At 42.6% G+C, this 12658-nt stretch overlaps 1 protein-coding gene and 1 long non-coding RNA gene across 13 annotated transcripts in view; one reads left to right on the top strand and one right to left on the bottom strand.

Moving 5' to 3' along the window:
• LOC122550847 (LIM and calponin homology domains-containing protein 1-like) overlaps positions 1–12658 on the bottom strand; it is a 365967-nt gene that overhangs the window by 148875 nt on the left and 204434 nt on the right. For all 12 annotated transcript variants that reach the window (XM_087987661.1, XM_043692191.2, XM_043692236.2 and 9 more), the window contains exon 4: positions 3105–3211. In XM_087987661.1, the coding sequence (XP_087843787.1) occupies positions 3105–3211 (107 nt within the window). The remainder of the gene's footprint in view (positions 1–3104; positions 3212–12658) is intronic.
• Positions 1–12658, top strand: part of LOC148152137 (uncharacterized) — a 33255-nt gene that overhangs the window by 966 nt on the left and 19631 nt on the right. The gene's annotated exons all lie outside the window — the stretch shown is intronic.

Below are 12658 nucleotides of genomic sequence, written 5' to 3'. Positions count from 1 at the left end.
CAGTAAGCTGCTCTTAAAAATGCAGCAATTCCTTCCCCAATACTTGGATTTAAAACTCATTTTATTTCCTATTTTGTTAGAAAATCAGAAATGCAAAAATAAAATGATGCTGTCTTCATCGGTGCGATGCTGTGGAAGGAAAAAGCTGCAGAGGCACAGCCAACCCCAGCTGTGACAAAAGAAAAGTTCCCTCTGTAAATCGGAGGTTACTTCCAGAAGAGGTGTAGAAGTCCAATGCAATTTCAAAGCAAGAAAAATAGTGGTGGTTACACACTGAAGGAGCTCAGTATGGTACAACAATCACCATTGGAAAAGATCCCAGAGGCATTCCTAGGGGAATCTGGTGATGCAACTGACTGGAGTTTGACAGAACTTGCTTATGTCAATGGACATCTGATAGATTGAAAGATTGATCAAGGAGTTACTGTCATTGTCTTATCTGATCAAGTACATTGACTGAATAAGCAGGAGGAGAAAGTAAGGATTGCAGGTGCTGGAGATCAGAGTAGAGAGTTTGATGCTGGAAAAGCACAGCAGTTCAGGCAGCGTCTGAGAAGCAGGAGAATCGACATTTCGGGCATAAGCCTTTCATTAGAAAGGGCCGGATGAAGGGCTTATGCCTGAAACCTCAACTCTCCTGCTTCTCGGATGCTGTTTGACCAGCTGTGCTTTTCCAGCATCACACTTTTTGACTGAATAAATATGAGTTACAGCATACAGGGACAGGACTACACTCTTCAGGTGGAATAACAGTCAACATTATAGATTCATCACAAGTAACGCTGTAACACAGAGAATTTGAAAAAGTAAACAAATGTACACACAATCAACGTTTATCATTCTTAAGCCAGTCTGCATTCGTAACTTGACTTTAATATCCTAGTTCCAAGGGATTAACTCATCCACAAACTATTGTCATTTTATTGGTCAATGGGCAGCTGGTGGATTCACAGTGGAACTCAAAAACGAGAAAAAATCTGTTGAAATTACTGATGAGGTTGAAGAATCTTTCTTCATACTGTTAACAGGAAGAAAGGCTAACTTTTCAGGAGTTGCAGTAGTGATAATAGAAATGGAAACCATTAAAGAACATTGAGCTAAAAATCCACAAAATTGCCAAAATAAACAAATATTAAAAGGAACAGGAATGAGCAGTACAAACCACTTGAGCCCGCTGGTGAATTTTTACTGAAGTCGTTCATAGAGCAGAACAGTCCATTGAACAAATCTAAACAGCAGAATGACTGTTTAGATAATGAACCTGACAAAGTTGAGACCAATGTTTCAATCCTTTGTCTTTCAAGGAAGAATTGTCAGTGCCAGTGACAAAGATAGTGCTAAGTAAGTAGAAATCCTCCAGTACCACGAATGAGAATAAGAAAATATCTAGTTCCTAGAAAGACATCCATTGAGGTTGAATGAGCGAGTCCAAGTTACTTGACAAGTTGAAATAAAGGTCTTACAAGTGACAACACAAATATCAGCTGATTAAAGTAAAGGTTTCCTTATGCTAATAGGAGACGAGCTGCATTAGATTCCTTGGAAGCCAGACCAATATCCATGGATTCAGCATAGAAGAAATTGCCTGGACTGAAAATTCAGGAGACTGTGAAGAAGAACGTACATGTTACAATAGAGCAGCCATCTTCCATAATGGCCACTCATTAGATTAAGGCTCCTCATATGATGAAATGGAGAATTTTTGAGTTAGCAGGGTAGAACTCTTCTGCAGTGGGAATGCTGGAGATTACATTTTCTGCAGATAAGGTAATGGACTTATTATGGAGTTCAGTAGGAACATTAGTTTTGTGAAGCTCATCCAAGATATGAAAAGGTCCTCCATCACAGAAATACTTTACAGATGACTTGTATAAAGGTCAACAGTCCTCAAGTCAATGACTCAAATCTTTCAGTTCTGAAAAGAATACATTCTGGAAGAATTATGAAGTCTCCACATCATCTGAATTTGTTAACTCAGAACTCGAGGGAGATGGAGTGTTAAGTACCAGATTGCATAAACTACAGGCAAGTGGAGAAATGTTGTATAAGGTAATGGTTCTGAAACAGCTAAAGTTGAAGACTACATTCTGCTCCACCCAATCTAAATGATGCCATACAGTCTTCTAGGGAGGATCAAGGGGAGTAGCTTGAGATCCTGAGAGGGTCAGATGCCATCCCAGGCTTTTGATTACCTAATTGGATATAATTAGCCAGTGTAAGTTACAGTTGTTGCTATCATACAATAAAGTATATTCTATTCTCCCTCTTGGTTCTGAAATACTGATAATGCCAGTCTCTCCCAAAATCAACTCCCAACTTATGAACAGCAGTTAATACTTAATGATGGTTCAGTTTGGCCCCCTGATATGGTCAGTAAATAAAAAGCAGGAAAAAGCACAGCAGGTCAATCTGCAAAGAAGGGGAAAAAAAAATCGACATTTCAGGTTGGATCTTTTCTTGAGGACTGGTGTAGGGGAAAGGAAGGAGGTGGGGCTGGGGGAAAGGTGGGTGGGACGGCAATAGGTGAATGTAGGTAAGAGATGACTGTGATTGGTCAGTGGGAGAGGGGGAACGAACAGCTGGGAAGGAAGATGAACAAATTGTGTCAGGTTAAGGGAGCGGGATGAAGGAGGAGGGCTGGGCCTGGGATGGGGTTGGTGGTGGGGAGGGAAATCAGGCTTGATCTGCTGTGCTTTTCCAAGCTATAATCTTTATCTGCTCTGACTCTCCAGCATCTGCAGTCCTAGTAAATAAAAAGGCATATAACGTACTGCGAAGAGAACATCCTGTTACATACAGGCTGAGGATCAACAGGTCTAGAAGGGAAAATCTGGACACTTCAGCTTCATACAAGATTGGAGTTATGTGTTTGCAACTAAAATTGATAGTTTTAAAATGTGCTCTCATCAGGAATGCACTTACAAAGCGATTTTTAAGCACAGTACTTCTAATCGTATTTACATAATAGAATACATGAATCAAATTAATCATTGGGAAAATTCTATAAATTCAAAGCAACTAAACTTTAACATCCTTCCTGAATTTTCAAAATCTATTTTTCATGAATTTTAAAAAAATTTATTACTTGTTCTTTTCTTACTTACTTGATTGTGGCTCTATTGGTCATATCTTGAAGATCACCTGGATCAAAAAGCTGCGATCCCTTAAGTCCAAGCTCTTCACACGCTCTCAAAAATAATGTAATATTGTCCTGTTAAAGATATAAACCCAATTATGTTATCAGAATCCACACAGTGTCTTTGACAGCATCAGTAATTTCCATGGCTTTTCCTCACAACAAGTTGCTTAAGTCTTACACCCAGTCTGTTATTCTACAGCCATCCTGCTTCATTTCCGCTCAAATGAAAAGAATCAAATCATATTTTATCCTGCAGATCAATGATCTGATACATATTCAAACTATTTCATAGAAAAAAATAATTAAATGCAATTCCTTGCAAACATTTAATTTTAAAAAGCTGTGAAATAAATCTGAGTCAAATTTGCCATTTGATTTGGTTAAGCAAACATTGCAGTCAATCAATGCCATTAAATAAATCTAAAACTTCCTGTAATTTACTTCAGCCAAAGAGTTAAAACTGTCAGAAGTGAATCATGAATTTATATTTATGCCAATAGAAACAACACATGTTTCATTGGAAAAGTGCAAAAGTGATATAGAGATATTTTTATTGAGTTGGAAAGGTCTTCTGTTGGGGCCAGCAACATTGACACGAACTCATAATAATCTCCCTAATTATAATAACCATATACAATCTTGGGGGAAAACATAGATAACATGCTGTACAAATAATTGTTCTGTACATTTGCCTGGTACTCTTATAGCATTTCATGATGTGGAGAGAGAACTGGTGTTGGACTGGAGTGGACAAAGTTAAAAATCACACAACACCAGGTTATAGCCCAACAGGTTTATTTGGAAGCACTAGTTTTCGGAGCGCTGCTCCTTCATCAGGTGATTGTGGAGGTTAAGATCATGCTCACAGAATTTAAAGCTAAAGGAGTCCAGTGTCATGGAGATGTGATATAGTAAATAGTCTTTTATAATGAGATATACTGGTTTCTGTTCTTTTAAATTACAAAGAGGTTCTGGGACATATCTTTCTCAAGATAGCTCAGCCCTTTAAACAATAGGTGCAAAGTCTGTCCCGATACTATGTCAGACTGACAAACCCTCTAAGGTTTTACAGAATTTTACTTGGATTCATGCAGTTTTTGAGCAAAATAGAATGTAATTCTGCAAAAGCAAATTCACCCCATAAGCTTATGTGTGCATGCATGTAGGAGCAGCAGATTGAGTCTGCAGGGGTGCAAGGACAGGAGTGTACAAGTGTGAGTATCGTGCAGTGGGGTCACTTGTACTGTGACATGAACCCAAGGTCCTGGTTGAGGCCATCCTCATGGGTACTGAACTTTGCTGTCAGCCTCTGCTTAGCCACTCTGCGTTTTTGCTTGTCCCAAAGTCTGCCTTGGAGGATGGTCACCCCAAGCTCCGAGGTCGAATGTCCCAGACCACTGAAATGTTCCCCAACTGGTAGGGAACACTCCTGCCTGGTGATTGGACACTGCACAACATTCATCCGTTGTCATAGTATCTGCTTGGTCTCACCAAATTTACCGTGCCTCAGGGCATCCTTGCCTGTAGTGTATGACATACACTACATTGGCCGCATGAGTACACTCTGTGGACATGGTGGGAGGTGTCCCCACATGTAATGGTGTTACTTGTGTTGATACTCTAACATATTTTGCAGCGGCTGCTGTGGCAGCATTGTACAGTGTTGTTGTCCTAAAGGCAGGGCAATTTGCTGCGAACGATGATCTGTTTGAGGTTTGGTGGTTGTTTAAAGGTGAGAAGGGGAGGTGTGGGGAAGGTCATGGCGAGGTGCTCATCCTCATTGATCCATGTGTTGCAGGCTGCGAAGAACATGGTGTAGTCGCTTGGCTCCTGGGAAGTACTGGACAACGAAGGGTACCCAGTCGGGTATAGCTGTGTCTGTCTCCTGAGGAGGTCATTACGGTTTCTCACTGTGGCATGTCGGAACTGATGGTCAATGAGTTGAGCATCGTACCCTGTTCTTATGAGGGGCACCCTTGAGAACTTTCAAGTGTCTGTCACGTTCCTCCTTATCTGAACAGATCCTGTGTATGTGTAGGTCTTGTCCGTAGGGGATGGCTGTTTTAATATGTTTTGGGTGGAAGCTAGGGAAATGTAGCATCATGAGGTTATCGTTGGGTTTGTGGTAGAGTCAGGTGCTGAGGAGTCCATCCTTGATGGAGACGCACATGTCCAACAATGAGACAGATACTAAGGAGTAGTCTATGGTAAGTCTGATGGTGGAATGAAACTCGTTGATATCACTGTGCAGTTCTATCAGTGACTCCTCACCATGGGTCCAGAGGAAGAAAATGTTGTCAATATACCTGGTGTATAGTGTTGGTTGGCGGTCCTGCATCAAGGAGAAGTCTTGTTCAAACTTGTGCGTGAAGATGTTGGCATATTAGGGTGCAAATTTGGTCTCCATGACTGTTCTGTGCGTCTGAATAAAGAACTGGTTTGTCAAAACATGAAAACGTTGTGGTTGAGGATGAAGCGGGTGAGCTGTAGCACAGTGCTCAGACATTCACAATTGTTGGTATTGAGTACTGAGACTGTTGCCACGATGGAATCATTGTGGGGGAATGCTGGTGTAGAGTGCTGACACATCCATTGTGACGAGAAATGTTCCTGCTTCGACTGATCCATGGGTGATGAGTTTCTGTAAGAAATCTGTAGTGTTGTGACAGAAGCTGGGGGTTCCCAGTACAATGGGTTTCAAGATACCTTTGATATAGCCAGAGAGGTTCTCACACAGGGTCCCATTGCTTAGTACGATGGGACATCCTGGTTTGTTGGCTTTGCATATCTTCAGAAGGCAGTAGAAGACACTATGCAAGAAATACGTGGGATGAGGGCACAAAGGGATCTCTGAAGGACTGGATCCAAAATCCTGATCAATGTTTCCAGTTCATGGGTGTGCTCTTTGGTCGGATCAGCTGGTAGTTGCCTGTAGTGATCCTGGTTGTTCAGTTGTCAGGCCACTTCCTTGCAGTAGTCTGCTCTGTTCTGAATGATGATGACTCCTTCCTTATCTGCTGGTTTGATGACAATGTTGCAATTGGTTTTGAGAGCATGGATGGCACCACGTTGTGATTGGGTGATGTTTTGCTCTACCTTGTGGGTGTGGCTGATGAATCTGGCATTCACATATTTCCTTTGGCTATAAATTTTGTGAGCATAATCTTAACCTCCACAACAACCTGATGAAGGAGCAGTGCTCTGAAAGCTACTGCTTCCAAATAAACCTGTTGGACTACAGTGTTGTGATTTTTAGCATGTCATTGCAGTGTTTTAGCATTTTAATTCAATGTTAAAACACAGGTGTACAAATTGGAAATATGCCTAGATAAAGAAAGGAAGAAACATAATCACAGAATTACAGAATCCCTAGTATGGAAGCAGGCCATTTGGTGATCCTCCAAATAGCATCTCACCTAATCCCACCTCTCCTACCCTATCCCTGCAAACCTTGTATTTTCCATGGCTAATCCTCCTAACCTGCCTATCCCTGGACACTATGGACAGGTTAGCATGGCTAATTCACCTAACCTGCACATCTTTGGACTGTGGGAGGCAACAGGAGCACCCAGGGAAAATGTTGGAGAAACTGGGTTCAATTTTGAACAAGACTAATGCCAGACTTGAAATGTTTTCAGATGACACTAAGATTGGTGGAGTAGCAGATAGTGAAGGGGACTGTCAGAGAATGCAGCAGAATGCAGATAGATTGAAGATTTGGGCAGAAAAATGGCAGATGGAGTTCAATCCAGGCAAATGCGAGGTAATGCATTTTGGAAGATCCAATTCAAGAGCAAACTGTACTTTCCTTCATCGGACAGTGTATTGAGTACAAGAGTTGGCAGGTCACGTTACAGTTGTATAGGACTTTGGCTCGGCCACATTTGGAATACTGCTTACAGTTCTGGTCGCGACATTACCAAAAGGACGAGGATGCTTTGGACAAGGTGCAGAGGAGGTATGGAGGGCGCAAGCTATGAGGAGAGGTTGACTATATTAGGAGTATTTTCATTAGAGAGACGGAGGTTGAGGGGGAAACTGATTATGGCCTACAAAATCATGAGGGGTATAGACAGGATGGATAGCAAGAAGCTTCCCCCCACAACCCTGCCCCATAGTGGGGGACTCAGTTACTAGGGGTCATGAGTTCAAGGTGAAAGGGGAAAAGTTTAAGGGAAATAAGTGAGGAAAGTTCTTTACACAGAGAGTGGTGGTGCCTGGGGAACACATTGTCATCGGAGGTGGTAGAGGCAGGCACGATAACACCATTTAAGATGTACCTAGGCAGAGGGAAACAGATCCTTAGAAAATAGTCGGCATATTTATATAGAGGATCTGGATTGGTGCAGGCTTGGAGGGCTGAAGAACCTGTTCCTGTGCTGTAATTTTGTTTGTTCTCTGTTCTTTGTTAACTCTTTCTCACTCTCCATCAATGCTCCAGACGTGCAGAGTTTCTCCAGCAAACTATTTGTTTCAGATTTCCAACATCCGCAGTAATTTTCCTTTACAGAAATTAATAACTTGAATTGCAACTGCTTGCAATAGCTGTGCAACTATTAACTAATTGGCATATTACTTTGACAGTGAAAGGAAAAGAAAATCTGACAGACTGCAAAGCCAAATTTGCTTTTCATCATTTTGGTTCCTGTAATAATGTAGAGATACTTTCTTGACACTGATGATAAAGCAATGTTAAAGACAGGATTCCTGTCAGTAGTTAAACTGAATGCTAAAAGAGGCACACGTTTAACCAGTGCCACTTCAGCCTCAAAGTGTTCAGCTACCAACCTAGCCTTGGCCCTCAGGTCCCATCTGGAGGACATTTTCCACCTGTGTGACAAAGCAAGTTGACTCTATCCTCAACTTCCAAATATATTCCAAATCTTTCCAGTTCTGTAATTTGGTTTAGTGTCTTTTAACATGCTAATTTTCACTCTACTGTCTGCCACTAACACTTTCCCATCATGAGAACCAAAAATCTCTGTACACATTCTAATCATTTAACACCAGCACAGACTCCAGGATTTCTCGTTTGAACTTCTTCAGCCTTTTAGATAACCTCACAAGCACAACAATATATTCTTCCATGGACAGATTGCCCATTTTATTACATTTACCAAATATTGACCACATCTTGTAGGTTTCCAAAAATTCTTTATTTTTGTAAATTCATTCAACAAATCAGATTGGAATCTTTAATTATTCTCCGGTCAGGTATGAACATGCAGATCTGAAAATACACCTGGCTGAATTTTTGGCAAAGTCCAAGTTGTGTCAGGAATGTTTTGACGGGATTTCAGTCAAGAGACCCGGTACATTTTCTTACCGAACTCACCTCATTGACTCCTCCCTATCCGACCTCAATGACATCCGTCACATCTGCTTCCAGCCCCACCTTACCAAGCAACATTCCTAATAGAATTCATCACTTGGTGAATATCCTGGAGTTCATCAGCAGCCCTTGAAGTGATACCATATTTGAAAAGCCATTGTGCCCCCGAAGAAGCATTGTCAGTGCAGGACTGCCCTGTGTAGCTACTAACATTTATCCCAGACATTTTAGACAGGGAGAAATCATCATAGCACTTTTTAGCAGAGACTTGGAGGTACTTGTTCGATGGGGTGGTGCAGAGCTAATCTTGTTTCCCAGGACCAGCAGAGGAGGCCATAACACCAGGTTGGTTGTCATTCAGGATAAAGTAGTCTTAGATGCCTGGAGGAACACACTTCAACATCGGAAAAAGGCAAGTGACCTTCTGCATTCCACCAGGGTAGGTGCCATCATCTTCTCTCTGATACCTCACACTTACTCTTTCTCTGCTACTATGATCACCTCCCACCAAGGTTCACACTCTATCATTTTACACCATTGCCTACAACATCATTCCCACTTGCACCTCACACACCCCAACCACCAAGACCACTGAGCCTGTATGCCTTCTTGCAACATACTCATTCACTCAGGACACCTTCACAGCTGCACCAACAGTAACAGCCATGTCACAAACTTTTGTTTCCATTAATACCTACCTGTCTCTCATTCCAGGAGAAAAGCATCCCCCAGTGGAGCTGAACAAGTCAAGACAGCTGGTGGGCTGCCTGACATTCTGCTTCTTACCCCATAGATAGAGACCTCTGATTGCCCCAATTGGCTGACTGCTCATGCCTAAGCATGTCGTATTGGAAGCTGCCCTGACTTCCTGTACCAGGATCCTCTTAGCAAACGTTACACCCCTTCTCTCAACTGACACCTGCTGACAATCATGACAAGCTTTTGTGTCAGTGCTAAGTGGCAATGTAAGCTAAAAGTAATACAAGTCCAGTATCTGTGTCTGAGAGGGTTAAGCTTACAAAGGCAATGCAAAGGGAGGGATGCTGTGAGCACACAGATAGGCTGACAGTGAGTGAGGGAGCATTATGACAGCGAGCCAAGAATCCAGAGAGGCAGCCTAGTCCAGGCCAGGAGCCGGGTGTATGTCCCTGAGTGTTGTCTCATTGCTGTGACATTACAATGATAGTTACTGGTGCAGCCTGAGGTGCAGCATAGAGAAGTACAGGAACATCCTGTAAATGAACCAGAGAGTTCTTAAAGGCTGTCACATTCAGATGCCAATGTCCATGGAAATGGGCTGCATGTGCCCAGTATGCCCATGGATCATGCCCGAGATGTTCCAACACAAAGATCCATCTGAGTAAACAGTGAGCTGACTTGGCCAGCTGGACACTCTGACTTCCATTATGTGTTGTCTTGACATCTTGTTTATTGCAGCTGTTATGATACAAAGCTGAATGAGGCAAGGTGGACCATGAATAAGATATTTAACAAACAATAATCCACTTAATTGACTACTCACTGCTGCCACATGAAAAACTCACACCACTTTCCCAAAAACAAGGTGGACATCACCAGACTTCTAATCTGATTCAACTAAAAATCTTGCCATCGCTCACACTCCGACAAGATTCCACCCTTTATTTCTTCAATTTTACACCTTCCTGGTAAGGATAAAGCCAAAGCTTGCTGCTGCTTCTCAGATAGAGATGTGACCCACATCTCCATCTCATTCTTCCATTGTTCACGTGACTCCAATGGAGAACCACAATTCATGGACATTCAGTGAGACAGACTTTTCACTTTAAAAAGCCACCAGGAGTCAGAAACAGGAATTACCTTCTGCTTTGTTCATCTTCCTATCTGAAGAGATTGGGATTAATCCTCTGCTACCCTGTTTCATATACTGATATCCACATGTTGAATTAGGCCAAAGACTTTGAAACTTACAAAGGCTTTATTGTAAATCTGTTGTGCAGTACAAACATCAGTTTTCACTTTTCCCATCTGGAACCTATTCATGGCCAGAATTCAACACCCCACTGGGAAATAAAACGCAGCCTTTTTTCATTAAAAAAATCTTTATGCAAAATAAACCCAATAGCCCACTCACCAAACTAACAAATCACCAAGTTACAAACACTCACCAGAGCCAGTGCAACAAAACTCTAAACAGGAACTCAGCACTATTCTTATGAAACAAACCCATCACCAAACTTATGAAATACCCAATTAACAACTGTCACCCAGCAGAGACAGTAGACCTCAGTATTTCTGTTAAGAAGAAATGTTATACCTCTGGAGAAGGTGGGACTTGAACATATGTCATTCAGCTCAGGAGGTAGGGACACTACCACTGCACTATAAAAGCCCTCCAGATTGTACCTTTCAGATATTTTTAATCAACTTGATAAAATATGCTAGGAGAAAGTGAGGATTGCAGATGCTGGAGATCAGAGCTGAAAAATGTGTTGCTGGAAAAGCGCAGCAGGTCAGGCAGCATTCAAGGAGCAGGAGAATTGACATTTCGGGCATAAGCCCTTCTTCAGGAATAAGGAGAGTGTGCCAAGCAGGCTAAGATAAAAGGTAGGGAGGAGTGACTTGGGGGAAGGGTGTTGGGAATGCGATAGGTGGAAGGAGGTTAAGGTGAGGGTGATAGGCTGGAGAGGGGGTGGGGGCGGAGAGGTCAGGAAGAAGATTGCAGGTCAAGAAGGCGGTGCTGAGTCCGAGGGTTGGGACTGAGAAAAGGTGGGAGGAGGGGATTCCTGACCTCTCTGCCCCCATCCCCTCTCCGGCCTATCACCATCACCTTAACCTCCTTCCACCTATCGCATTCCCAACACCCCTCCCCCCTACCTTTTATCTTAGCCTGCTTGGCACACCCTCCTCATTCCTGAAGAAGGGTTTATGCCCGAAATGTCGATTCTCCTGCTCCTTGGATGCCTCCTGACCTGCTGTGCTTTTCCAGCAACACATTTTTCAGCTTTGGTAAGATATGCTGCTGACATTCCTGAAACAAGTGGGATTTGAACCTTAATCAGGGGTAAGTATACTACCACTGTGCCATAATAACCTTGATTAGAAACAAAGTCTCAGTTGGAAGACTGCATAAAGGTTGAACCTATAATTGTGGCATTTTATGTACCATACTCTCACCATCTGCGTTAAACATCTGCTAACACAGTTTTTTTTAATACCCATAAGGGCTATCACACACAACTCAGCCACATTCCCACCAGCAAATCACAGTGCCTTTTTTTTAGTGACCCACTACCAGAAATCACCAGTAAATAGCCAATAAATGTTTCCAAGCAGATCCTATTACAGGCAACGGGAACCATCAAACGTGAAGGGGGATGAGAGGAAAGAGCCAAAAACAAAATGGAGTTGGACAACACAGCTCTTTAAGCCCCTAATCAGCCTGTTCAGAGATGTTATTACACACTTCTGGAGCAGGTGGGACCTTATCCCAGGCCAGGGGTAGGGACACTACCACAAGAGGGCCCCAAATGCAGGTGTTGAACATGTGGCTTGAACCTACAATCTTGAGACTAAGAGGTTTATGTTCTACTGACTGAGCAAGCCAGGTGCAGGATATAAAAGTCCAATGAGTACCATGTGCTTTCAATCACCTCAAGAGCTCATCTGTTTGATCTCTCACAGGAATTGTGTTTCTGACACGTAGCTCACAACAGGAAGACAAACTGAGATGAGTGCACCTCATGCTTCAGCTGAGGAGGAATCAGTAGAGGGTGAGCCAGCCAAGTCAGACACCCAAGAATGCTGCTAACAAGGGGAGGAATGAGGTACTGAGTGCTGATGGGATGATAATTTGCAAATGGCAAAACAGCAACTCAGAGGTGGCTGAAGATGTCTGGCGCTTCCATCTCTCACCTATGTCATCTCTTTCAAAAAGACCTCCACCCTCAAGCATTGTGAGGCAATCCAATGTTGTTAGCTTTAAACATCACTACAGTACCGACCATCAACACCAGCAGGTCTTTCCAGGGCTCCATTTCATCAGGGCATTGCCATTAGTCTGTTCACAAGAGCCAATAAAAAGGTGTGACTCATTGCAGATCATGAGAGCCAGGCAGTCAGAGCTGTAGGCCTTACAGCCATCACTGGATTTCCACAGGTACCAGGAGACATTAATTACAAACATATAATTTCATGAGGTCTGACAG

The sequence above is a fragment of the Chiloscyllium plagiosum genome, unplaced genomic scaffold (assembly GCF_037043375.1).
Source record: "Chiloscyllium plagiosum isolate Xiang-an unplaced genomic scaffold, Cpla_swu_hap1 HiC_scaffold_1, whole genome shotgun sequence".
Lineage (NCBI taxonomy): Eukaryota > Metazoa > Chordata > Chondrichthyes > Orectolobiformes > Hemiscylliidae > Chiloscyllium > Chiloscyllium plagiosum.
The sequence above is the reverse complement of the archived record's forward strand: the minus strand, read 5'-3'. Positions and strand labels throughout refer to the sequence as shown.